The sequence below is a fragment of the Oncorhynchus gorbuscha genome, linkage group LG02, assembly GCF_021184085.1.
Source record: "Oncorhynchus gorbuscha isolate QuinsamMale2020 ecotype Even-year linkage group LG02, OgorEven_v1.0, whole genome shotgun sequence".
Classification (NCBI taxonomy): domain Eukaryota; kingdom Metazoa; phylum Chordata; class Actinopteri; order Salmoniformes; family Salmonidae; genus Oncorhynchus; species Oncorhynchus gorbuscha.
In genome coordinates this window covers 83,150,471-83,177,676 of record NC_060174.1, presented here as the reverse complement: position 1 = coordinate 83,177,676, position 27,206 = coordinate 83,150,471, and the positions used below count along the sequence as shown (strand labels likewise).

The window sequence follows — 27,206 nt, the reverse complement described above, 5'->3', positions numbered from 1 at the left end:
CTTGATGGTTTTTGCGACTGCACTTGAAGAAACGTTCAAAGTTCTTGAAATGTTCCAAATTGACTGAACTTCATGTCTTCAAGTAATGATGGACTGTCGTTTCTCTTTGCTTATTTGAGCTGTTCTTGCCATAATATGGACTTGGTCTTTTACCAAATAGGGCTATGTTCTGTATACCACCCCTACCATGTCACAACACAACTGATTGGCTCAAATGCATTAAGAAGGAAAGAAAGTCCACAAATTAACAAGGCACACCTGTTAATTGAAATGCATTCCAGGTGACTACCTCATGAAGCTGGTTGAGAGAATGCCAAGTGTGTGCGCAAAGCTGACATCAAAGCAAAGGGAGACTACTTTGAAGAATCTCATATAAAATAGATAGTTTTTTGGTTACTACATGATCCCGTGTGTTATTTCATAGTTTGTCTTCACTATTACTCTACAATGTATAAAATAGTAAAAATAAAGAAAAACCCTTGAATGAGTAGGTGTGTCCAAACTTTTCACTGTTACTGTATATCAACTATGCCATGCTCAAAACTGTACTGAAATATGGATTTCCCACTAAACATGCCTTATTCCGAAGCCTAATTTGAACCCGAGGGAGAAATTGACCCACATACTAAATACAGAACGCTTGGAGAGAAGTGGAGCTGCCTTCTGTGAATGTGGGGCAAAATTAATGAGCCATTTTTTATGTCCCCAGTGAAGCTGAATAAAATGTAAGTCATCCATTCAGGCTAGCCCCATCGAGACACCTCATCCCATTTCCTGGAGGATCCTCTGGTATCAAGCCTGGATTCCCAGCTAACCACTGAGCCTTGATGAATAGGCATCCAAAGGCATGAATAAAGAAAGTACATCTTACATTTTCTCCCAAACATGTGATCGGGGAAAGCAATATGGTGGACACTTAGATGCAATCTACACACACTCGTGACCCATCCAATTCTATTAAATGAGGAAAAGAGACCAGGAGAGATAAGAGCTACATAGCCACAGAAGGCTTCAGAGCAGCCAATTAGTTATGGTTTGAATCAAATAATACATCTTAAAAGTGAATCCTAAGACACTAAACAATGATCATTTTATGTCCAATTAGCTTTTTTAGTTACACTACAGCTTTTCTTCTTAGAAATTGGGTGACAATTCTAGCAGCAATTCTGAGGCTGAATGTAAAAGTTTAGCTTACTTCCACCATACCCATTTTATCTGTAGAAAGGATTCTCAGAATTGGGATATGGTTCCAAAGTAACCGGTTCCAAAGTAACCCACGACTGCTGTGCAGTGCCCCATTCTATCTGTACAACTCTGGTCAACATTTTCACCACAAGATGTCAGTAGCAAGTCATTTGCAGCAGGCAATGAAGGATAAACTACATGATTTAGGCTAGATTTGAGTGTATTTAACTGTTAACAAGCAACATTTCTTGTACAATACCAGTCAAAAGTTGACACACATACTCATTCAAGGGTTTTTCTTTATTTTTACTATTTGACACTGTAGAATAATAGTGAAAAACTATGAAATAACACATAGAATCATGTGTAACCAAAAAAAAACTGTTAAACAAATAAAAATAAATTTCATATTCTTTAAAGTAGCCACCCTTTGCCCCGATTACAGATTTGCACACTCTTGACATTCTCACAACCAGCTTCATGAGGAATGCTTTTCCAACTGTCTTGAAGGAGTTCACACATATGCAAATTATAATCCCAGTAAGCGCGAACCAGATGGGATTTTGACCAAGCAGAACATCAGCAGTATGGGTGGAAATGGTGTGAGGCAGGAGGAAAAACCCCCACTAGATTTGCATTCCTGGGGTTTATTCATTGAACAGCAATTAAATACACACTGTAAAACAAGGCAATTCTTATAAATTACATTTCCATAATAAAATAGTGATGTGCCATTCAGTTTAAAAGTTGACAAATATACACACACTTATTTACAAATCTTTTAGAGACTCAGCAGTGAGTCACAGTTGATTACAGTGTTAAAGTAGAGTACATATGTCTGTGTGACAGCAGAGTGAGTGATGTTGAAGTATTACAACCTGGGGTTTATTCAGGTGATTTAAATGTTCAATGGATTGCAGATAGAAAAGGCATGTAGTAAGAGTAAATATCATGCTGTAATCCAATTGAACTGTTAAGTGTTCCTTAAAATATACAAAATTATCTGCATTGATCTGAGCATTTCACCTTTCTGAACATTCCCCAGGTATCATCCATCTTCCCCAGGTATCATCCATCTTTCACAATTACTTCTATGATGCACAACATGCCACAATCCATATCAGCAGTTCACTGTCATTTTGTACATAACACAGTAACTTGAGTCTTGGTCACTCTTTAGGTTTCACAGTTTGTAACATGTACCACTCTATCTGAAGAATAACTAAATGTTAGTCAGCATTTCCCAAATTCACCAGCAGCCATCTAAAAGTAACATGCATCTCTTTCCTCAGCACGACAAGGTGGAGAAGTTATCTTACGGTATCAAGGTGTGCCATCTGTGTCAGTGCAGCAGGGATGTAGAGGAGTACAGATTAGGGCCCAATGCCAACTCAGGCCATCTGATCTGAAGAGGGCTAGTCTAAAAGGAGTATGTGTATGCAGGAACATTGTAAAGACTTGGTTCCATTAAAGGTCCCTTAACTCTTTTCCTCAAACTTAGTCCTTCCTTTTATCTATTAATTTAGATCTATGAATGCTTTTGGGTCTAGGGGAAAAATGGACAAAAGCCTACTTGGCTTAATGTTTGTGAATGTTTAAAATGGTAGCAGTATAGACACGAGGGGGCTGCCAATTCCTGAACCTCGCCATAGTAAAGACCAATGACGGCTCAAAGCATTACAGAGAGGCAGGATCATTAGTTCAAGAAGCCCTCTTGCCTCCCATTCTGGAGAGATATTACCCAGCAAACACCTGGGGCGTCAGTGGCAGCCGGTCGTTTTCCATGTTGTCTGAGTCGATGGCAGAGAGGGAAGGTGGGCTGATCTCCAACAGGTACTTCTCCAGGATTTCCTGCACCTCTCGCTCTACACTCTCCTGCCAGGTGATCAGGTCACTCTGCATGCTCTGCGCCACCTCCCAAACCCTTTCCTGCCGGCTCCGCAGGCCTGACAGGAGATCCAGATTCTGGTTGACCTGGGCCAGAGCGGGTATGGAAGCGGCAGTGTCAATCTGTGGCCAGCCACTGTCCACCTCTGGCCTGCAAGGGAAGGCCTGGCCCAACATGTAGCTCTCAAAGTCCACAGGGTCCAAGTTGTGGGACTGGGCGTCCAGGTTTTCAATGAAGGCAACTGCACAGCACTAAACAGAGAGAGGACACAGGAGGTGAGCTATGAACCAAATGAGTGTGTGCTTGGTTCTCTTCACCTCGGTGTGGGCATGAGGGAGTGGTGTGAAGTGGCACAGAGACACGTATCAGGTTAGTGAAGTAGTATCCGTCCTCTCCATTCACGAGCCTGCTGGGGTTGCAGAAGCGGGTGATGTACTGGATGTTGGATTGCAGGCATGGTGGATTGGATTTCTGTACGATGTAGATTAGGGTGGGTAGGAAGTTGTCTGCCGAGGCTGGCTCGCTTTTGGTGATCTTGATGGCGCTAAAGATGTGCTTGCTGCAGCGCGTGATGCACGCTAGCTCTCTCTTGGTACCTGCTTAGAGTCCATCTCGATGATGTCTGTAATGCAACACACAATTCATAACTCTGTTCACAATCCTGAGATGTGAAAATGTTTCCTAATGGTCAGATCATGTATGCTTTAAAATAGCGTAATATTGTATTGCTGTCTTAATGAGCTTTTCCTGGTTCAATAAAGGTTCAAAAACTAACAAAAAAGGCAACACACTGCAGAGTTCTCTAAACAATACCCATGATTTAAAGATACATGTTTGGTTGAGTCCTAATGGGATTCTGTTTGACACCATCCATGACTCACCTGTTATGGCTTTGACCACGTTGTCTGACACCGCTGGGATCTCCTCATCCACTGGCATACAGAGCATCTGAATGTCCACCCAGTGTAACGCCCTATACAACCCACACAGTGGTGGGTGAGACAGTGACAAACACCCACAGTGACACAAACACAAAGGGTCATTACCACGCACATTGACAGATACGGGAGGATAATTGCATGCATGTCTGCCCACAGTGACAAACACCCCAATTCATAAACAATTTAATACAACTGCCTGTCTTTCAGGAAGAAGATTGTAGTCCTTACCGTATCCTGTTCTGAGTGGCCAGGTCTATGCATCTGTTGGTCAGAGATACAGTACCTTGATAAAATAATAAATAGGCCTCATGATCTCGTCATGGTATTTTTATGCATTCGAATTGCCATAGATAAAATGCCATTGTGTTCATGGTCCGTAGCTTATGCCTGCCAATACCATAATCCCACCGACACCATGGGGGCACTCTGTTCACAATGTTGACATCAGCAAACTGCTCGCCCACACGGCACAATACATGTGGTCTGCAGTTGTGAGGCCGGTTGGACTGCCAAATTTTCTAAAACGACATTGGAGGCGGCTTTTGGTAGAGAAATGAACATTAAATTATCTGGCAACAGCTCTGGTGGACATTCCTGCAGTCAGCATGCCAATTGCACACTCCCTCAACTTAAGACAACTGTGGCATTGTTTTTAGTGCGATACAACTGCACATTTTAGAGTGTCATTTTATTGTTGCCAGCACAAGGTGAGCCTGTGTAATGATCATGCTATTTAATCAGCTTCTTGATATGCCACACCTGTCAGGTGGATGGATTATCTTGGCAAAGGAGAAAGGCTCACCAACAGGGATGTAAACAAATTAGTGCACAAAATGAGAGAAATAAGCCTTTTGTACATATGGAACATTGTTGGAATCTTTTATTTCAGCTCATAAAACATTGGACCAACACTTTACATGTTGCTTTTATATTTTTGTTCAGTGTAAATGGCTACTAGCTGTTGGTGTTATAAACTCAGCAAAAAATGTGTCCCTTTTTCAGGACCCTGTCTTTCAAAAATAATTCAGAAAAATCCAAATAACTTCACAGATCTTCATTGTAAAAGGGTTTGAACACTGTTTCCCATGCTTGATTAATGAACATGAGTGTAGTCTGGCCCAGGAGTGTGGAGGTGAACGGAAAGGCACTGGCGCAACGAAGCGCCCTTGCTGTCTCTGCCTGGCCGGTTCCCCTCTCTCCACTGGGGATTCTCTGCCTCTAAACCCTATTACAGGGGCTGAGTCACTGGCTTACTGGTGCTCTTCCATGTCTTCCCTAGGAGGGGTGCGTCACTTGAGTGGGTTGAGTCACTGACGTGATCTTCCTGTCTGGGTTGGTGCCCCCCCCTTGGGTTGTGCCGTGGCGGAGATCTTTGTGGACTATACTCGGCCTGGTCTCAGGATGGTAAGTTGGTGGTTGAAGATATCCCTCTAGTGGTGTGGGGGCTGTGCTTTGGCAAAGTGGGTGGGGTTATATCCTGCCTGTTTGGCCATGTCTGGGGGTATCGTCGGACGGGGCCGACGATACCCCGTCCGACGATACCCTGCTGGTCATCTATGAACATTTGAACATCTTGGCCATGTTCTGTTATAATCTCCACTCAGCACAGCCAGAAGAGGACTGGCCACCCATCATAGCCTGGTTCCTCTCTAGGTTTCTTCCTACGTCCTGGCCTTTCTAGGGAGTTTTCCCAGTCACTGTGCTTCTACACATGCATTGCTTGCTGTTTGGTGTTTTAGACTGGGTTTCTGTAGAGCACTTTGAGAATTCAGCTGATGTAAGAAGGGCTTTATAAATAAATTTGATCATGCACTGGTGGAACAGTCGTTAAGACACTAACAGCTTACAGACGGTAGGCAATTAAGGTCACAGTTATGAAAACTTAGGACACTAAAGAGGCCTTTCTACTGACTGAATAACACCAAAAGAAAGATGCCCAGGGTCCCTGCTCATCTGCGTGAACGTGCCTTAGGCATGCTGCAAGGAGACATGAGGACTGCATATGTGGCCAGGGCAATAAATTGCAATGTCCGTACTGCGAGACGCCACAGGGCGACAGGACGGACAGCTGATCGTCCTCAGTGGCAGACCACGTGTAACAACACCTGCACAGGATCGGTACATCCGAACATCACACCTGCAGGACAGGTGCAGGATGGCAACAACAACTGCCTGAGTTACACCAGGACTATATAATCCCTCCGTCAGTGCTCAGAGTCTGTCCGCAGTTGGCTGAGAGAGTCTGTACTGAGGGCTTGTAGGCCTGTTGTAAGGCAGGTCCTCACCAGACATCACCAGCAACAATGTCACCTACGGGCACAAACCCACCGTTGCTGGACCAGACAGGACTGGCAAAAAGTGCTCTTCACTGACGAGTCACGGTTTTGTCTCACCAGGGGTGATGGTCGGATTCGCGTTTATCGTCGAGGGAATGACAGTTACACCGAGGCCTGTACTCTGGAGCAGGATCGATTTGGAGGTGGAGGGTCCGTCATGGTCTGGGGCGGTGTGTCACAGCATCATCGGACTGAGCTTGTGGTCATTGCAGGCAATCTCAACGCTGTGCGTTACAGGGAAGACATCCTCCTCCGTCATGTGGTACCCTTCCTGCAGGCTCATCCTGACATGATCCTCCAGCATGACAATGCAACACTGCTCATCCTGGGCGTGATTTCCTGCAAGACAGGAATGTCAATGTTCTGCCATGGCCAGCGAAGAGCCCGGATCTCAATCCCATTGAGCACGTCTGGGACCTGTTTGATCGGAGGGTGAGGGCTAGGGCCATTCCCCCCCAGGAATGTCCGGGAACTTGCAGATGCCTTGGTGGAAGAGTGGGGTAACATCTTACAGCAAGAACCGGAAAATCTGGTGCAGTCCATCAGGAGGAAATGCACTGCAGTACTTAATGCAGCTGGTGGCCACACCAGATACTGACTGTTACTTTTGATCCCCCATTATTCAATTTAGTCACATGTCTGTGGAACTTGTTCAGTTTGTCTGTTGAATCTTGTCATGTTCATACAAATATTTACACATGTTAAGTTTGCTGAAAATAAACGCCGTTGACAGTGAGAGGACGTTTCTTTTTTTGCTGAGTTTATTTATAGTTAAATCTAGTGTTTTGAGTTTCCACTTCTTCAGGTGGTGAATTAGCACTAGTTGAATTAGGCCTATATACTGTATAATATTAGCCAACAGAAAGAAGATGCATTTTTTTTCTCTCTATTGAACAACAAAAATTGAAAATTGACTGCAAAATAACTAAAATATCATAATTGTCAACCCAAAATTCATGACAGTATTGGATTAGGTTGCATAATATCACAATACTCTCTCGGTAGTCTATTACATTTCTTAATAAAGTATTGTGATTGACTTTAGAACGACTTCATAAGACTCAAATGTATTCTATTGTGTGACACTGCAGAATGTTTTTATGGGGGTGCACAAAACATAGTTAGTGGCACCAGTGCCACCCAGGATTTTTTTTTGGTCTGAAGCCCTGAACTGACAGCCTCAAGTAAAGAAGGTAAACAGGTCAGAAGGGTTTAAAACCAAGACGCTGACAGGTCTAACCTGTGCATCTTTACATAAGAGCTGAGGCGATGTCAGACCCAAATATGCAATCAATATAATTCTGTCACAAGTACAAATAACCAGATTCTTTACACCCACTTTTGCTGATGATTGCAAGAACATATTGTTGGGAGTTTCAGTGGACTATAAAAGGGACAGTTCTCTCTATTCTGTAGAAGTGTTTCTACAACTAGAGAGAGAATGACAGACACCCACCTCTGAGTCTGGCCACCAGTGCTGCCAGTATTATGACCATACACAAGAGGAGGACACAGTGAGATAAAGAACATTATGAGCAACATGAAAAAGGGACTTTTGTTAAATACACAATTCACATCTAACACATTTTTAAAAAGCAACCAGAGCAGGGAATCAATTTGATGGACAAGTCTCTCAGCCAATTAGACTGAGTGGGTGCCACTATGGTGAGACTACTGGAACATCTTAATGCCACCATGTTGGAGGGTAACATTAAGTCAACTACACTAGTAAAGCCCTAATGAGTTCCTAGTTGGTTTTAAAACTACAGGGATTAAAATGGGGGCACTACCCACTGCAAATCTAATCTTCAATGGTAGAAGCAATTACCGTACCTTCTGTGGGGAAGCCCATTTCCCAAGGAGGAGTAAACATTTCTCTCCAGTCTCTGAGGCCTGTCACCTTCTCTCCCTCACTGGGGGCTGAGAGTGAGATGGCATCGCCAATTGGGGCCACAGGGCAGGGGAAATGGGGGGCATACAAGAGAGAATGGGTAGATTTGAGAGATGTGGGCGAAGGTGGAATGGGTGTGGGTAGGGAGAATATTGGATGACAAATGAATGACTTCATTGATCAACAAACAATGGCATTGACAGATAAGTCCAGAATGAGTGGTTCAGAGAGAGATATGAGGGGGGTTGTTTGGTTTGGGAAACAATTGCATTATCATGAGAGGGGGTATCAAAGAGAACAGTTGATAGCACAACATAACAATAGAGATTGGTGCGCAGCAGCTGTGACTCCAAAGCAAAAGTGAAATGAGTGATGAGACAAAGTCACAATATGGACAAGTGACGCTTCAATGACGGTCAACAGTGAGATTACGCAAAGTGAGAGGGGGTACCTTTTTATTTTTTTCTAAAGAAAGACGATCTACCTCCGCAAAAATAATTGTCCCCAAGGGACTTTGAAGTTTGCACATTGTTCTCAATAGCCTTGGGGCCATTGTATAGGAGTTTACCTTACAGTTAGGGTGTCACTAAATAGACCTAGGTATAATAGGCTGTAATGGGCTTGGAGGGAACAGAATACCGTGTAGATCAATCACCCTGTGAGCTGGTCATGCCCTGCTTTAGAGCAGATCACTGCCAAGGATGTGAGCTGATGAGACAATTACTAGGCTGATACACCGGGGTGGAAAGTGTGTGTCAAAAACTGCACTGGAGAAATGCCATTGACATAACTCAGGCTTTAACGTATAAGAGGGAATGCAAAGCGGTCTTTATGAGTTTTCTGAGTCAGTCAGTCACCTTTCTTGGGGGCTGTCCGTGGATGAGGGACTGAATAACTTTTATTCAACAAACCGCTGGTGTCCTGTTTTAATTACAATGTATGGAGGGAAGGTAAGTGTTGGACAAAGCTAGTAAAAATTGACATTTAATTAATGCCCAAAAACTTTTGATTATCATGTATGAATCGTCTACTAAATGTCTCAAGCTAGAATAGGATGTGGATAAGAAAAACCAGCTTGATTCTGCTGGCCAGTGACCTGGGGCTGAAAGTTGGCATTCCCTAACATAGTGAGGCATCCCACATGAAACTGTGGTGTAAAAAAAAGTATCTACCATGCCACTGAGGAAGGGCATATGTTTCAGCCTGAACCTTGGAGAAAAAGAATGCACCACAGCACTGACTACACATTGCAATTGATTATAACTTTTCACAGGTGGGCCTACTAACTTCACAGCCAGGGCCCAGTCTTCCTGGATCTGCTTCTGTTGAGCTCGCTGGCACTCTTCCCGCCAGCACTTGGAGCACAGGCCCTGCTAGGTCGCGTTGCCATAGTAACCACAGCCCTTGTTGCAGAGCAGCTCCGACTGGTCCATGTGGATCCCGCGGCGCGCTCTCCGCTGACTCATCTCGCTGCCTGTATGGAGGAAACTCAGTAGAGCTGGCTGGCTGCTGGCAAGGAAAAATTGCATCATGTTTGGGTTGTTTGAGACCAACTGGGACATTGCGCTAAATACTTGTCATCCAGAGTCACATTTATTTATATTTTTTCCAAGCTGTAGCACACAATATTTTACTTACAGCAGGTTTTTAAAGAACCAAAAGAGTTGTCTGCGTCGTGTTCATTTTTGCTACGGTGTCATTCCACTTCAAAAAGCACTGAGAAATGAATCCAATTGATTGCACCCAAATTGTCAATTATAATTTATAGGATACATATAATAGTCAATAAATATAGTACCTTTTATTTAACTAGGCAAGTCAGTTAAGATTTTTGTTTTGTTTACAATGACAGACTACCCCGGCCAGGCCCTAACCTAGACAATGCTGGGCCAATTGTGTGCCGCCCTATGGGACTCCCAATCACAGCCGGTTGTGATACAGCCTGGAATCAAACCAGGTCTGTGGTGACGCCTCTATCACTGAGATGCAGTGCCTTAGCCCGCTGCGCCACTCAGGAGCCCAACATCTGATTTGGATCAAACTTTCTTCCAACAATGAGTTAGACATGAGGAATCCAGTGAATCTCCCCTCCCAAAGATGATGTCCATGCATCGTTTTTGCACCAAAAAAAAGATTGCTTTTTCAAGCTAATTTACTTGTGGGTGCTAGCAAAATAGCTTCTGTTGTCATCGGATGAAAAAAAATGGACTATTGTGTTGCACTAAAGTACTTTATGTGAAGAAAAACTATAGTTGTACACCCTTTATCACTCTATTGAATTAAAACATCACTGTTGACTTTCAATATAAAACTATTTTTTATGGTCTGCATTTTGAAAAGCTAATGCACCCCCCGAGGCTAGTGGAGAGACAGCCTCATCCTGGTCCAAAATATGATAAAAGAAAACATTGAATTGTTTTAAAAAGCAAATGATACAGTATTTATACAAACCATACAACGCTATGCACTATGACTACTTTGAACAATATACACAGTAAATAAAAATTACAAACATTTACTGGAAAACGGCAGATGCAAAGTTTGGTAATCGAATTACAGTCAAATCTCCCTAAATTCTATTCTATTCTGTTATCAAACTTTGTATCTGTACAGTTCTTCCTGGAAATGTGTTTTTGTTAAATTTTCTGAGGAAATTGTTAAAAGTAGCCATTGCACGTAGTTTGTTAAACATTGAAATCAATGTCTGTTTGGTATAGATTTTAAAGTTAAAAATCTGAGTCTCAACATAATTCTGTTACCATGAAATTGCCTAGCAAGAGTGAACAGTAGGTAACAAGACCCATTTCTACACAGTAGAAAGCAGACAGCCATTAGAGCATCAATATTTCAGCGTGATGCTGCCGAAACTGCTGTGAGCTAAGAGCCAGAAGGCACTGTGTGGTCAGGAACCAGGATAGGGACTAGGCTAAAGAGAGCAGCTTGAAGCGAACAGTCCACATTAACATTTTCAACCCCATATAGACTGGACAACACATGACTCATGGTGTGGTCAACTTCACACACACACATTATAGTGGAAGGGAACAGGGAGGTGCTTCTCAAGCTCAATGCATTTGACACATTTTTCAAAATCAAATCGAATTTTATTTGTCACATGCGCCCAATACAATAGGTGTAGACCTTACAGTGAAATGCTTACTTACAAGCCCTTAACCAACAACGCAGTTTTAAGAAAAAACATATATTTTTTAAAGTAAGCGATAAGAATAACAAATAATTAAAAGCAGCAGTAAATAACAATAGCAGGGCTTTATAAAGGGGGTACCGGTACAGAGTCAATGTGCAGGGGCACTGGGTAGTCGAGGTAATATGTACATGTAGGTAGAGTTATTAAAGTGACTATGCATAGGTAATAACAGAGAGTAGCAGCAGCGTAAAGGGGGGAGGGGGGGGGGGGTTACGCAGATCAGATAGTCTGGGTAGCCATTTGACTAGCTGTTCAAGAGTCTTATGGCTTGGGGGTTGGAGCGTCTGCTAAATGACTTAAATGTAATGTAAATGTAAGCTGTTTTAGAAGCCTCTTGGATCTAGACTTGGCGCTCCGGTGCTGTGCAGTAGCAGTGAGAACAGTGTATGACTAGGGTGGCTGGAGTCTCACAACTTTTAGAGCCTCCCTCTGACACCGCCTGGTATAGAAGTCCTGGATGGCAGGAAGCTTGGCACTGGTGATGTTCTGGGACATACGCACTACCCTCTGTAGTGCTTTGCGGTCGGAGGCCGAGAAGTTGCCATACCAAGTGTGCTAAGTTGTGCTGAGCAGACCCCACATCTCAGTAGCAGATTGTTTTGACAACAGAGGTTAGGGTTAGCCATCAGCCTAACTCCACCACTGCAAATATATATGTTTTAGGTGGGGAAAACAGCAAATAGGTCAAGCCTACAGTTGAGATGGTTTTCTTGCTATTATTATCACTAAAAAGCTTGACCGACAGCAACTAAAACTACCATATGGTGTGAATGGGATACAACAGCTCCCTGCACTGCCATCAACGTGTATCTACTTCACCAACCAAATAGACAAGAATAGCCAAGCCCTTAAAAAGCTCTAAGCCATGTGCAGTTTCCATCATGGAGCTTATGTTCATAACCATGTCACTGCAGTTGTGGCTCCTGAATATTGATTTTGTGAATGATCTCCACTCACAAAAAAATGTCACCCAGAAGAAATTTAGGTAGGGCAGCTTGTCATTCTAAACAGAGAAATCATTCACCTACAGCTTGAACTTGCATTATATCAGTTCATGTACGTACTATGAATGAGTGTGTGCACACAAAATAAGACTGTGACCGTATGGGTTAAAACCTGGTTTTAGCCCACTCTCAAGCAGAAGATGGATCCACACCTATAGCTTATGACTGATTGGCTTACATCAACAATGTACAAGATGTACCAAGATGGCGTAGCAGTGAAGACGTGTTTTGTTTGTGTACTTTTGTATTTTTTGTATATATATTTAAACTTTATTTTCAATCTCTTTTCGATTTTTAATTTGATTATACCTTCCGGTAACCTGCCTCACCCAATGTGATACGGTATCGCTATTATTTTTAATTTTAGAACACATTCAAGAACCTCCAGAAGCTAACCAGCTAATTAGCTATTCAGTCATTGTTAGCCACTGCTAGCGGCTTGTACCTTCTGCACAGATACCAGCCCTGTTCTTAGCCTGGATAATACTCGCCAGTCTACTAGCATCGGACTGTCTCTCCACAACAACGCCGGACTCCTGCCATAATCCCTGGACCACTACTTCTGATCTTCACAGCTAGCTTGCAGCTAGCTAGCGCACAGCTTGCACCAAGCTAGCTCACCGTGGCTGGATCCTTGCTGTAAACTCTGGACCTTGGCACCGGATCACCGCTGCTACCAATTGGCTATAGTGGCTAACGCCACTGCCATGAAGCTAGCACCAGTTAGCCGTGAGCCAGGCGCATCTCCCGGCCAGCAAACTAAATTCTACAATACCTCTTTCGCCATCTGGTTGGATTCTCTGTCGACGCGGCGCCCTGCCGCACCACCACGACTGGTCTGCCGACGAATACACCATCCGCTGTGCCTTCAACCGGCCACTGTCGGAGGGATACTAACTTTAAACGCCTTGTCTCCTGCTAACGTAGTGGCGGGTTCCCTGTTCCTTCTGTAGCTCAGTTGGTAGAGCTGGCGCTAACAGGGTAGATGGACCACCCATACGTAGGTGCACACATGACCCTGATTCCATCTACTGCTGCCCCCTGGACACTATGAATACTTGGCTACATAGCTGATGCCTGCTGGACTGTCCATTAATCACGGTACTCCATTCTGTTTATTTTATTTTTTATCTGTCGGCCCCAGCCGCGAACTCAGGCTCTGTGTGTAGTTAATCCGACCCTCTCTGCCTAGTCATCGCCATTTTACCTGCTGTTGACGTGTTAGCTGATTAGCTGTTGTTGTCTCACCTGTTTTTTAGCTTGCTCTCCCAATCAACACCTGCGATTACTTTATGCCTCGCTGTATGTCTCTCTCAAATGTCAATATGCCTTGTATACTGTTGCTCAGGTTAGTTATCATTGTTTTAGTTTACAATGGAGCCCCTAGTTCCACTCTTCATACCTCTGATACCTCCTTTGTCCCACCTCCCACACATGCGGTGATCTCACCCATTACAAACAGCATGTCCAGAGATACCTCTCTTATCATCACCCAGTGCCTGGGCTTACCTCCGCTGTACCCGCACCCCACCATACCCCTGTCTGCGCATTATGCCCTGAATATATTCTACCATGCCCAGAAATCTGCTCCTTTTATTCTTTGTCCCCAACGCTCTAGGCGACCAGTTTTGATAGCCTTTAGCCGCACCCTCATACTACTCCTCCTCTGTTCCGCGGGTGATGTGGAGGTAAACCCAGGCCCTGCATGACCCAGGCACCCTCATTTGTTGACTTCTGTGATCGAAACAGCCTTGGTTTCATGCATGTCAACATCAAAAGCCTCCTCCCTAAGTTTGTTTTACTCACTGCCTTAGCACACTCTGCCAACCCTGATGTCCTTGCCGTGTCTGAATCCTGGCTTAGGAAGACCACCAAAAATTCTGAGATTTCCATACCCAACTATACCATTTTCTGTCAAGATAGAACTGCCAAAGGGGGAGGAGTTGCAGTCTACTGCAGAGATAGCCTGCAAAGTAATGACATACATTCCAGGTCCATACCCAAAAAGTTCGAACTACTAATTTAAAAAATGACTCTCTGCAGAAATAAGTCTCTCACTGTTGCCGCCTGCTACCAACCCCCCTCAGCTCCCAGCTGTGCCCTGGACACCATTTGTGAATTGATCGCCCCCCATCTAGCTTCAGAGTTTGTTCTGTTAGGTGACCTAAACTGGGATATGCTTAACACCCCGGCAGTCCTACAATCTAAGCTAGATGCCTTCAATCTCACACAAATCATCAAAGAACCCACCAGGTACAACCCTAAATCTGTAAACAAGGGCACACTCATAGCCGTTATCCTGACCAACTGGCCCTCCAAATACACCTCCACTGTCTTCAACCAGGATCTCTGCGATCACTGCCTCATTGCCTGTATCCGCTACGGGTGCGCAGTCAAACGACCACCCCTCATCACTGTCAAATGCTCCCTAAAACGCTTCTGCGAGCAGGCAGCCTTTCTAATCGACCTGGCCCGGAAGGATATTGACCTCGTCCCGTCAGTTGAGGATACCTGGTCATTCTTTAAAATTAACTTCCTCACCATCTTAGATAAGCATGCCCCGTTCAAAAAAATGCAGAACTAAGAACAGATATAGCCCTTGGTTCACTCCAGACCTGACTGCCCTCGACCAGCACAAAAACATCCTGTGGCGGACTGCAATAGCATCGAATAGTCCCAGCAATATGCAACTGTTCAGGGAAGTCAGGAACACACAGTCAGTCAGGAAAGCAACGGCCAGCTTTTTCAAGCAGAAATTTGAATCCTGTAGCTCTAACTCCAAAAATTTCTGGGACACTGTAAAGTCCATGGAGAACAAGAGCACCTCCTCCCAGCTGCCCACTGCACTGAGGCTAGGTAACACGGTCACCACTGATAAATCCATGATAATCGAAAACTTCAACAAGCATTTCTCAACGGCAGGCCATGCCTTCCTCCTGGCTACTCCAACCTCGGCCAACAGCTCCACCCCCCCGCAGCTACTCACCCAAGCCTCCCCAGCTTCTCCTTTACCCAAATCCAGATAGCAGATGTTCTGAAAGAGCTGCAAAACCTGGACCCGTACAAATCAGCTGGGCTTGACAATCTGGACCCTCTATTTCTGAAACTATCCTCCGCCATTGTTGCAACCCCTATTACCAGCCTGTTCAACCTCTTTCATATCGTCTGAGATCCCCAAGGATTGGAAAGCTGCCGCAGTCATCCCCCTCTTCAAAGGGGGAGACACCCTGGACCCTAACTGTTACAGACCTATATCCATCCTGCCCTGCCTATCTAAGGTCTTCAAAAGCCAAGTCAACAAACAGATCACCGACCATCTCGAATCCCACCGTACCTTCTCCGCTGTGCAATCTGGTTTCCGAGCCTGTCATGGGTGCACCTCATCCACGCTCAAGGTACTAAACGGTATCATAACCGCCATCGATAAAAGACAGTACTGTGCAGCCGTCTTCATCGACCTGGCCAAGGCTTTCGACTGTCAATCACCATATTCTTATCGGCAGACTCAGTAGCCTCTGTTTTTCTAATGACTGCCTTGCCTGGTTCACCAACTACTTTGCAGACAGAGTTCAGTGTGTCAAATCGGAGGGCATGTTGTCCGGTCCTCTGGCAGTCTCTATGGGGGTGCCACAGGGTTCAATTCTCGGGCCGCCTCTTTTCGCTGTATATATCAATGATGTTGCTCTTGCTGCGGGCGATTCCCTGATCCATCTCAACGTAGACGACACAATTCTGCATACTTCTGGCCCTTCCTTGGACACTGTGCTATCTAACCTCCAAACGAGCTTCAATGCCATTACAACACTCCTTCTGTGGACTCCAACTGCTATTAAACCCTAGTAAAACCAAATGCATGCTTTTCAACCGTTCGCTGCCCGCACGCCCGACTAGCATCACCACCCTGGATGGTTCCGACCTAGAATATGTGGACATCTATAAGTACCTTGGTGTCTGGCTAGACTGTAAACTCTCCTTCCAGACTCATATCAAATATCTCCAATCTAAAATTAAATCTAGACTCGGCTTTCTGTTCTGCAACAAAGCCTCCTTCACTAATGCCGCAAAACTTACCCTAGTAAAACTGACTATCCTACCGATCCTCGACTTCGGCGATGTCATCTACAAAATAGCTTCCATTACTCTACTCAGCAAACTGGATGCAGTTTATCACAGTGCTATCCGTTTTGTTACTAAAACACCTTCTACCACCCACCACTGCGACCTGTATGCTCTAGTCGGCTGGCCCTCGCTATATATTTGTCGCCAAACCCACTGGCTCCAGGTCATCTACAAGTCCATGCTAGGTAAAGCTCCGCCTTATCTCAGTTCACTGGTCACGATGGCAACACCCACCCATAGAATGAGCATCTCACTGATCATCCCTAAAGCCAACACCTCATTTGGCCACCTTTTCTTCCAGTTCTCTGCTGCCTGTGAATGGAACGAATTTCAAAAATCGCTGAAGTTGGAGACTTTTCTCCCTCACCAACTGTAAACATCTGCTATCTGAGCAGCTAACCGATCGCTGCATCTGTCCATCGGTAAATAGCCCACCAAATTTACCTACCTCATCCCCATACTGTTTTTATTTATTTACTTTTCTGCACACCAGTATCTCTACCTGCACATGACCATCTGATCAAAATTGTAATCATTTGCCTACCTCCTCATGCCTTTTGCACACAATGTATATTGACTCTTTTCTTTCTTTCTACTGTTCTTTTTTCTTGTTGACTTGTTTACTCCATGTGTAACTCTATGTTGTTGTCTGTTCACACTGCTATGCTTTATCTTGGCCAGATCGCAGTTGTAAATGAGAACTTGTTCTCAACTAGCCTACCTGATTAAATAAAGGTGAAAAAAACAATAACATGGCAGAAGCATGGCTGGTTAGTCAACTAGCTATCGCAACAAGCAAAACAAACGAAGATAAGCCGAAGACAGGGGAGAATGTACAGGTTACAACAAACATAAACGGGGTTTCAGCACAAGGCGTTAGATTTTGTCAAACTCAATGGCAACAATAAATAACTAGCTAGCTACCTGCCTGGCTAGGCACCTAACCACAGTGTGACGATATTTAGCTAGCATGCTAGAACAATGAGACAGACATTCAACCTAATGTATAAATGTGAAGCCTCCGCTTGGCGTTTCCACTCACTACCAAATATAGTAGTGAGAGGAAGCCCACTGGCCGGCATGGGAGAAGATGTAACGATATGGATTTTGGACGACATTCTGCACATTTTCTCATCGATTAAACATTTGATCTCAATACAGTTTTCTGTTCCCAAAAATAGAATATGTTATGAACAAAGTGAACTAAGTTTTGTAAATCTCGTTGTTTAGGAGTACAAAGGCGAATGGAGTTATTGCACACGCGCACTTCACGAGGCGTTCCCAAACGGAAATATGCAGATGATACTAGAACGCGCCAATAGGATCTCGCTAGTTCATGCTTGGCTCTGCCCACCTCCTTGCTTATTCTGTCCTAATTTGTTCCCATTGGAAGCGACAGGCTATGGTCTCTTGGTTTAGTGATAAACATATTTGCTAAGGTATCTTTGTGTAGTTATAAACATGCCGTAGCTAACTGTTCTACAATTAACTTTACAAAGTATAATCCTTACCATTTTTTCAGTGTCCTCGGACGAGCTACCCTTAGTAGCCACTGGCTGTGGCTGGGAATTGTCTGGAGAGGTGGAGCATACTCTTGAGTCTCAGTCCCTTAATAATAAGGAATTCCCTCGACCACGCCCACAAATTGGGGAACACAAACATTCGTTCCCATTCACTCCCATTGTAGAAGCCCCAATTTCGTCGTCGATTTTTAGATTACACAGACATAACAAAACATGCCGGGAAATTACTGTTGCTGTTCAATTTACATGTAACCAGATCAGAAATCGCGACATATGCATCGCAAAGCGTCCGAGTGGCGCAGCGGTCTAAGCACTGCATCTCAGTGCTAGATGCGTCACTACAGACACCCTGGTTCGAATCCATGCTGTATCACAACCGGTCGTGTTTGGGAGTCCCATAGGGTGGTACACAGTTGTCCGTGTTTCTCTGGTGTAGGCTGTCATTGTAAATAATCAATTGTTCATAACTGACTTGCCTTGTTAAATATGTCTAAAAATATAAATACATGTAGTGAAATAGAGCCTGGGACAAGAGCTCTGTGGCTTCAGGCTATTATAGTATCCAGTAGGCTACAAGTAGTGTAAAGCATTTAATCAGAATTAGCTAAGACATATAACTTGTTTAGTGTAGTCCATTTGTATCTCCACCAACTACTTGTAGTTGTATATTCCATGTGTTTGTATTGTTGGTCTCTTGGCTAGATAATTTGTTTGGGTTGGTAGCTAACGCTCACCCACATGGCTGCTAGCACCATCATGAAAAGGGGCATGAAGGAAGCCCTATTACATTTTCCGAAGTAGTGAGAATGCTCTTGGGTAGGCAATGTTTAAAATGAATCTTTAGACATGTTGACTTAAACAAGCAGTCAACAAGAAAATTGTGTTTGAAAGTCAATGGGGGTAACCACATGTTGTTTTCCCCACAGGCAGGCGTTCTAATACCGACTGGGACGACTGGAATGGTGGAGTGCAGTAACATTCATGTAATTCATTGTTTATTTTTACCCTGACCCTAAATGCCTTCAACCATTATAATTCCTCAGTCAGTATAGGCGTTCTAATACCGACTGGGACGACTGGAATGGTGGAGTGCAGTAACATTCATGTAATTCATTGTTTATTTTTACCCTGACCCTAAATGCCTTCAACCATTATAATTCCTCAGTCAGTATACAAACTATGTAGAATATTTTGTTATATGCAAGAGCTGCATCTTGAAGCTATATATTATTAGGCTTATGATTAATAAGACACAGATCAATGCCAAGAAGTGGAGGGAGAGATGGCATCCTGGTAAAGAATAAGAAGGCCTGCACACTATTAAAGCGTCACAAAATGTTAAAGCTCTTAATTCACCTCTTTATTGACAACATTTTGATCCAAACTGATCTTTAACAGTGTGCAGGCCTTCTTGTTCTTTACTACTATTCTTTATTAGCTCAGCACCTATTTTTATAAGGATGTGCATAAGACAACAAACTTCTAGAGATTATACCCTGCCCATAATGTGGTCAATCAAAAAAATGGTCTAGTTGTGCTGGTGCCAAATTGTTGCACTGATGAATTTGACAAATGAGCCTGGTTTCAATGATAGATCAGCAACTTATCCCAGATCTCTTTTCACATGTTTTCAATTGAGGAAACTGGAGTTATTTGGTAGGTTGCTTGGTTAATTTCATGGAAGTACTGTACTTGGCAACTTGAACCATTGGCACATTGCATGCATAACATTACCCAGCCGGTGAAGAAGAAAACACTACTACAGACACTGATCATTTTATACAGACTAAGGCAAACTGTATTTGTACCTTGTTATAAAAACAAAAAATATGACTTAGTATTAGCACAATAGAGCATACCCTTACAACAAATAATGCAATATGTAAGTTAAAGCAATATATTATTCTTGAAAAATTAGGCCACTGGTCAAGCTGTGCATTGTTTTTCCAACTTTCCCATGCCACGAGCATCCTAGACATGGGCCAGCTATGGAATCTGCAAAAGACATTCACCAGCCAAGGGAGAAACTTCAATAAGGTGCAAGGAATGTTCCTCAAGTCTAAGTTGCCTAAAATACTGAAATAAATAAATACAAATGTATTCTAACCCCCAAACCATCCCTGCAATTCTATTTTAAAAGATTAAAGGCTCTATCTGTGACAGGCTTCATAAAAATCGACAAAATCCAATCAATTGACACCCAACAGTAAAAAAGTGGCAACTCTTAACACTTGTTGTCAATCACTCAGCCTAGTATCGTAGAGTTAAACAGAAGGAAAATAAAGTCACATTATCCAAGCCAAACTTAGAGACCTGTGTAATATGACATCAATAGCACAAAACAAGTAAAAAATACTATCCACCTTGATCCACCTGACTGACACCCAGTAATAACATACTGTATTGTTTGGTCTGTTATAAAGCATTAATAGGCCTATACCGGAACAACCAAGCTGTCTGTACATACACTAATGTGTTGTCTATTCTGTTATAAAGCATTAATAGGCCTATACCGGAACAACCAAGCTGTCTGGACATACACTAATGTGTTGTCTATTCTGTTATAAAGCATTAATAGGCCTATACCGGAACAACCAAGCTGTCTGGACATACAGTAATGTGTTGTCTGTTCTGTTATAAAGCATTAATGGGCCTATAATGGAACAACCAAGCTGCCTGGACATACAGTAATGTGTTGTATGTTCTGTTATAAAGCATTAATTGGCCTATTCCCAGAAGAACCAAGCTGGATATACATTTACAACACTACATTACTGTATTTCATTCTGAAAACCAAGTCATGGATTCACAAACATTGCACATAATCATTTTGATCCTGAGCCCTCTAAAACAAGAACTTGTAGCCTACTCTATGAAAAGGTAATTGAATGGACATATCAATCTGACATCTGTATAAATATAATATTAATTAACTAAACAACACAGGGAACAAAAAAGAAAACAGAACTAACCCACGGGGAAGGTGACAATAGTGTCACTGCAGTTGTCCTTGATTAGAAAGAAATAGTGTGGTTTCCTGGTTTAAGCTCCATGTAAGTGAAACAGTTGCCCTTAGGAAAAGGCACTTAAGCTGAATTTATTTAATCCGTAGAAATACTATGTCATATAAAATTATCATATGAAACTTGAATGACTAATCTATGTCATGCTGCAAAATAAGATGGAATTGTTGAAGCATATGTCAATATAATGGCAAATATACAGTATCATCAAAAATCTGCTAAATTCTCAACTCGAGACCTTGGGACTATAAGGTTCTATCTGCAAAAACACGATTGAGATAATTGGTATTTAAAATACCACAATTCATGTTGTTAATTTAGAAAGAATACAAGATAAAATTGCTGATACCATTCAAACCAATGAGAGTTCGTAACTTTGAGTACTATATAGGTAGAGAACATTGAACAAGGCTATGTCAAAAACTCAATTTAGACAAAAATGCAGATAGAACTTTATTGCTCGAACTGCTTCTAATGCCAAAGACCCAAAGATGGATGTCACCACATACATGGCAAAAGTATATGGACACCTGCTCGTCAAACACCTCATTCCAAAATCATTTGCATTAACATGGAGTTGGTCCCAGCTCTGCTGCTATAACAGCCTCCACTCTTCTAGAAAGGCTTTCCACTAGATGTTGGAACATTGCTGCGGGAACTTGCTTCCATTCAGCCACAAGAGCATTAGTGAGGACGGACACTGATGTTGGGCAATTAGGCCTGGCTCGATGTCGGCGTTCCAATTCATCCCAAAGGTGTCCAATAGGTGTCCAATAGGGTTGAGGTCAGGGCTCTGTGCAGGTTCTTCCACACCAATCTCGACAAACCATTTCTGTATAGACCTTGCTTTGTGCAGGGGGCATTGTCATGCTGAAACAGGAATGGGCCGTCCCCAAACTGTTGCCACAAAGTTGGAAGTACAGAATTTTCTAGAATGTCATTGTACGCTATACATGAACATTTCCCCTTCATTGGAACTAAGGCGCTTAGCCCGAACCATGAAAAACAGCCCCAGGCCATTATTCCTCCTCCACCAAACTTTACAGTTGGCACTATGCATTGCAGCAGGTAGTGTTCTCCTGGCATCCGCCCAACCCATATTCATCCTTTAGACTGCCTGATGGTGAAGTGTGATTCATCACTCCAGAGAACACGTTTCCACTGCTCCAGAGTCCAATGGTGGCGAGCTTTACACCACGCCAGCCAAAGCTTGGCATTGCGCATGGTGATGATCTAAGGCTTGTGTGTGGCAACTCGGCCATGGAAACCCATTTCATGAAGCTCCTATGAACAGTTCTTGTGCTAACATTGCGTCCAGAGGAAGTTTGGAACTCGGTAGCGAGTGTTGCAACTGAGGACAGATGATTTTTACATGCTTCAGCATTCGGTGGTCCCGTTCTATGAGCTTGTGTGGCCTACCACTTGTTTCCACTTCACAATAACAGCACTTACAGTTGACCGGGGCAGCTCTAGCAGGGCAGACATTTGACAAAGTGACTTATTGGAAAGGTGGCATCCTATGATGGTTACGTTGAAAGTCACTGAGCTCTTCAGTACGTGCCATTCTACTGCCAATGTTGGTCTATAACGATTGCATGTCTGTGTGCTCGATTTTATACACCTGTCAGCAACAGGTGTGGCTGAAATGGCAGAATACACAAATTTGAAGGTGTGTCCACATACTTTTGACCATGTGGTGTATATTTCGTGTTCTTAGCTTTTTAAGTGTAAATTACTTTTAGCAGCACATTAAAAATGTTCCTTCATCTATAGAAACCCCTTCAGAGAGAAATTCTGGGGCAGTAAGATTTTACTTACAGGAAGCACATGCACCATTTTCAACTGCCAGATAAACATTTCCAGTTAAAAGAACATATGGGATCCATCAAGAGGAAACTGAAGTAAAATAACTTTGACCATGCCCCTTTAATCTATTTGATTTTCAACTCTCTAATTTCCTTTGGGTCTCTAAAACTGTAATGGTAAAAAAATAATGACTTTCCAAAGCCATGCTGATCACAGACTGTTTAGCAAAGATCGACACTTACTGGTGTCTCTAATCTAGGACTTCTAAATCTTTACGGGAGAGTAAGTGACAGAAAATATAATGTATAAATCAAAGACCAGCATCAGTAACAAAATATACATTTACATGTAGCTATATACAGTACTTTAACAATATTTCCCCAGCTTGCATTATTGCATCCAGTTTCTCTCGCGACCAACAAAGTGGTTACCACAGAAACGCACAACGTAGAATGCATAACAGCATAAGTAGGAATGAAGACAAAGGGACAGACAACACTGGAATCACAATATGAGATTACCTTGACCCTTTTCTGAAAAACCTTGGCCGATCTACAAGGTTGGATGAGAACAAAAAACTCCCAGAGTTTAACAAGTAAAAAATAAGAAGCAGCCAATGAGACCCTAGGTAAATACTGTTAAAAAAAATTCAACACAAAGGAAACATTGGTCACAGCTATTGAGTTAGGAAACAGAAGCACAAAAGCCAGACTCCCTCCTTTCTATAAACTCAGCACTTCATAGGTTTCAGTTCTTAAAAAGGGAGAATAACACTGACTACCCCTATTCTCGCTCATCCTGAGGGACCAGGAAGGAGATCAGTTGGCATAACACGACAGGAGTCCGCCTCACAACTCAGACAGCAAGATCTTTTGTCCTCCTGCTTTACCACCATGTGATCTTGAACTCGTAGATGGGCCTCTTGCAGTAGTAGTGGTTGATGAGATGTTTGTCACAGACACCGATGCATTGCTGGTCGGCGGTGATGCCACGCTCCGCCAGGTCACTGACGATGCAGTGGAGCAGGTCGTAAACGTCCGCCACCGCCTCCCAGGGCCCGAACGACACATCCACCTCACAGTGGTGCTCGAACAGCTTGGCCTCACTCTCCGTGCGCTCAAAGCGCAATGAATTGAAGAGCGGCCGCTCGTACGGTGTAATGGGCATCTCCTCCTTGTACACGCAAATCTTCAGCTTGGCGAAGCGAGCCTTCCTCTGCATGGCCCGCAGTTTGGCAATCTCCACGATGCGCTCCAGATTATCTGGAAACAAAACAAGGGATAACTAACTTCACTCCAGTTCTAACTTTTCTAAAGGAGTTAATTGACACATTTCTACTTTATTGAAGTATAAACTTTGAATATAGAAATAACTTCAATAGTCAATGTCACATAAACTTAAGCATGTTGTTGCGACATTACTATCTGTAATTAGGTTGACCCAGTTAGATTCAGTGTGTGAGATTATTGTGTTGGTTACCCTTGTAGTAGGGCAGGAGGTCGAGGAAGGCCTGGCGGACTTTCTCTCCTGTGAGTGGCTGAGTGTCCTCCAGGCTGTCCAACAGGGGACCAATAGCATAGTACTGGGCCTCCCTGTGTACTGACCTCACACGACCCCTCTGAGGTAGTTCACCCTCGCGCAGGAAGTTCAGGATGTCCCTATACAAGGGACATGCAAACACACGTGTTGTTTTTTGTTAAAATTGCATCCACTATCCTCAATCTGTTCATTCAATGGCAGTTTCATGTCAAAAGTGTTGTAGAATAAGGGACTGGCATGCTCATTCACTATTATTAGAATCTAATAAGCATTTTTCTGCTGCTGGCTATTTAAAGAGAGCTCACCCGAAATATGCCCCATCCCGGTCAATGAAGAAGCGACCTTCAGCATCACGTGGGATGTGATGGCGTCCACTAAACATGGCGGCGAGCATGGTGTCCTCATAGCGCCGTAAAGTAGACAGGCGGGTGGTGAAGTAGGTCCCACCCACGTTGAGAGAAATAACCTCAGGAAACTACAGGTGATTGGGTAAAAATCAGGAAAAAGTGCATTATCCAATTTGGAAAATCTGTGCATAAAATACAGTACATGTATTTTTGTTTAAAAAATGTGTATATATTTAATTCATATTGCATTCTTGACACCATAATCATATTATTATTTTGTATTACTTTTGTATAGCATTACAGCAATATTCCTGTGACATGTACAATAAATAATTATAATGTCATTGTCTTTTGTTTCCCTCTAATCCTCCTCTGCAGTTGCTCCACAGTAGCATAATAACACCAGCAATAACAGGATGGGATTACTGAGGATAATATACTAATCACAGGGCAGATCTTGACAGGACACATTGGGCCCAACAACACAAGTGACGGTCACTGGACATGACACTGTAGGCAAGGGCTTCCCTCGACACGAGTAAAGAAGGTCAATCCCAGCGAGGGACTGTGACAGATAATAACAGCCATGTGATAAGAGCCAATAGGGACAAGGAGCCAGCCCTCTGTGTGGGTGGTGAACCAATCAGGGTAAAGATCACACTGGAAGAAGAACTGCATGGTTTATGCATCTCTTGCCTATGGAGATTGATCCATGGCATATCATTTACAGAGGTGGAACGCGTGGGAAAGAAACGGTCGAAATAATGCTGAAATTCATAGACTAGGTGCAAAGATAAAGAGGAGATTCTCAGCGATAGCGACGTTTGACAGTTCATACATCCATGGCCACCACTGCACTCACATCCTAAACCCATTTAATCCCCACAACGTTCCTAGAATAAACAACAACAAACGCCCATTTCGTCCTTACCTCTGGAGATGGAGATTCGTTAAAGGTGGTACGAAGAGACTTGCCTAGATTTAGGTTCGGTGCGGGGGTGGCTGGCTTTCGGAAATCATCCTCCGCAGAGTCCGAACTCGACATTGCATCGCCTGGTTTATCAATCTCATTTGCGGCCGAGAATACCACCATCACTCTCGGCTGAGGGAGCGCTCGCCTCTCCTGAGCGAACCTCCTTACCCGTGAAGGAGCCACTGGTAACGGGCTGGAGTTGTTGAAAGAGAGCGGCGGTCGTTCTCCGTTAGAAGCCTCGTCGGATCCATAATGCTGCATGCACACACACCAGGTCTGCGAGTGTGAGTCAGGTGAACTCAAACCAATCCAATCGCCAAGGATAAAGCACAATCCACGTTTTCTTGTGAGGGGACAACACTGTCATCAACCTAGGGTGGGACCTGTCAGTTGATAGGGACGGACATTTACAATATGGTATGAGCTAGTCTACCTTATCTACTTTTCTTGAACTCCTACTAACGCTCTCTGACATATTGCAATACGGTAGCTTGGAGAAGCCCACGTTGCGCACAGCGAGAACCTCAAACTGCTACGCCCACGGAACGTCTGTTCTGTGGGCTACTCTATCCTACAGTGGGTTGCTTAGCCTACGTTAAATTCGTAGCGTATATCCTTTCAAGGATTCATAAAATGCGTCAATTACGGTATACAGAAAACAACACAAACCTTTAAAACATTATTTGATATAGCCTACGAATAATATTAGCCCAACAAGAAATGTGTGTAGATCAAATGTTCCAGTCTCCAGATAGCTCGACAAATTATAAAATGCTGCTACAATGTAAACCTCATACTAACCGTGATAATATTCACAGTTCATATTGGCCTTGCATCACTAGGTTACTTAGCTATAGGTCTATTGTTACTTTTTGCTTAGGCCTACATTAGAGGCGCAGTCTTGGCCATAGACTTTACGTCTCAGATGGGTTGGACATTGCACCCGGTCTTTTAAATCGTGTATATTTATTGTACATTTATGATTAAGCAATACTTTACTTTATTCAGGCTATAAAACTAGGCTAAATGTTCTTCTGTACTTTGCTAAATGTGTTAGATAGCTCCGCATAAACCAACTCTCCCTTGATTCTGTATTGACAAGATGCACATTAGTTAATGCAAATTCTGCATTTTTATCTGGCTTGTGTATTATTTAGCGGTCAGCTGTGTAGCCCACTTTCAGTTTCACATTCACTTGGCTTTTGCGCAAGTGTGTGCGCAAAATCATGAAATATGTACCGGCACTGTATGTAGGTCTTTGTGCGGTGCCGAAGGTTGCTGTCAGAAAAGTATGTTTATTTTCTCAGCTTTAAATATTATAGTTATAGTATACAGGATACACTGATCTGCAATACACCTACGGATAAGGAACAATACAGTTTGCAGCCAGTATAGGCTACACGAGCGTGAAGATAATCAGGAA

The 27,206-nt window shown here is 43.3% G+C and overlaps 1 protein-coding gene and 1 pseudogene across 2 annotated transcripts; both read right to left on the bottom strand.

The window, feature by feature from the left end:
* Window positions 1-1,613: 1,613 nt before the first annotated feature.
* LOC124011184 lies at window positions 1,614-18,135 on the bottom strand (annotated as a pseudogene). Its single transcript, XR_006834556.1, has 6 exons — window positions 18,084-18,135; window positions 9,529-9,750; window positions 4,243-4,275; window positions 3,955-4,046; window positions 3,434-3,695; window positions 1,614-3,324 (listed from the first exon to the last, which is right to left on the bottom strand). The product of XR_006834556.1 is annotated as a rab5 GDP/GTP exchange factor-like (transcript).
* Window positions 18,136-22,699: 4,564 nt separating this feature from the next.
* LOC123994624 (BTB/POZ domain-containing protein KCTD7) lies at window positions 22,700-26,344 on the bottom strand. Its single transcript, XM_046297460.1, has 4 exons — window positions 25,742-26,344; window positions 24,769-24,938; window positions 24,404-24,582; window positions 22,700-24,186 (listed from the first exon to the last, which is right to left on the bottom strand). Exons 1-4 carry the CDS (start codon window positions 26,042-26,044, stop codon window positions 23,810-23,812), a joined length of 1,029 nt encoding a protein of 342 aa, XP_046153416.1. The 5' UTR covers window positions 26,045-26,344; the 3' UTR covers window positions 22,700-23,809.
* Between the last annotated feature and the right edge of the window lie 862 nt (window positions 26,345-27,206).

Excerpts from the sequence above, each read along its gene's own strand:
- LOC123994624 (XM_046297460.1), bottom strand. The coding sequence starts at position 26,044 with ATGCAGCATTATGGATCCGACGAGGCTTCTAACGGAGAACGACCGCCG. Across the intron at positions 24,583-24,768 it reads CGGGATGGGGCATATTTCGG|GGACATCCTGAACTTCCTGC; the intron begins GTGAGCTCTCTT and ends TCCCTTGTATAG. Across the intron at positions 24,187-24,403 it reads CCTCCTGCCCTACTACAAGG|ATAATCTGGAGCGCATCGTG; the intron begins GTAACCAACACA and ends TTTTGTTTCCAG.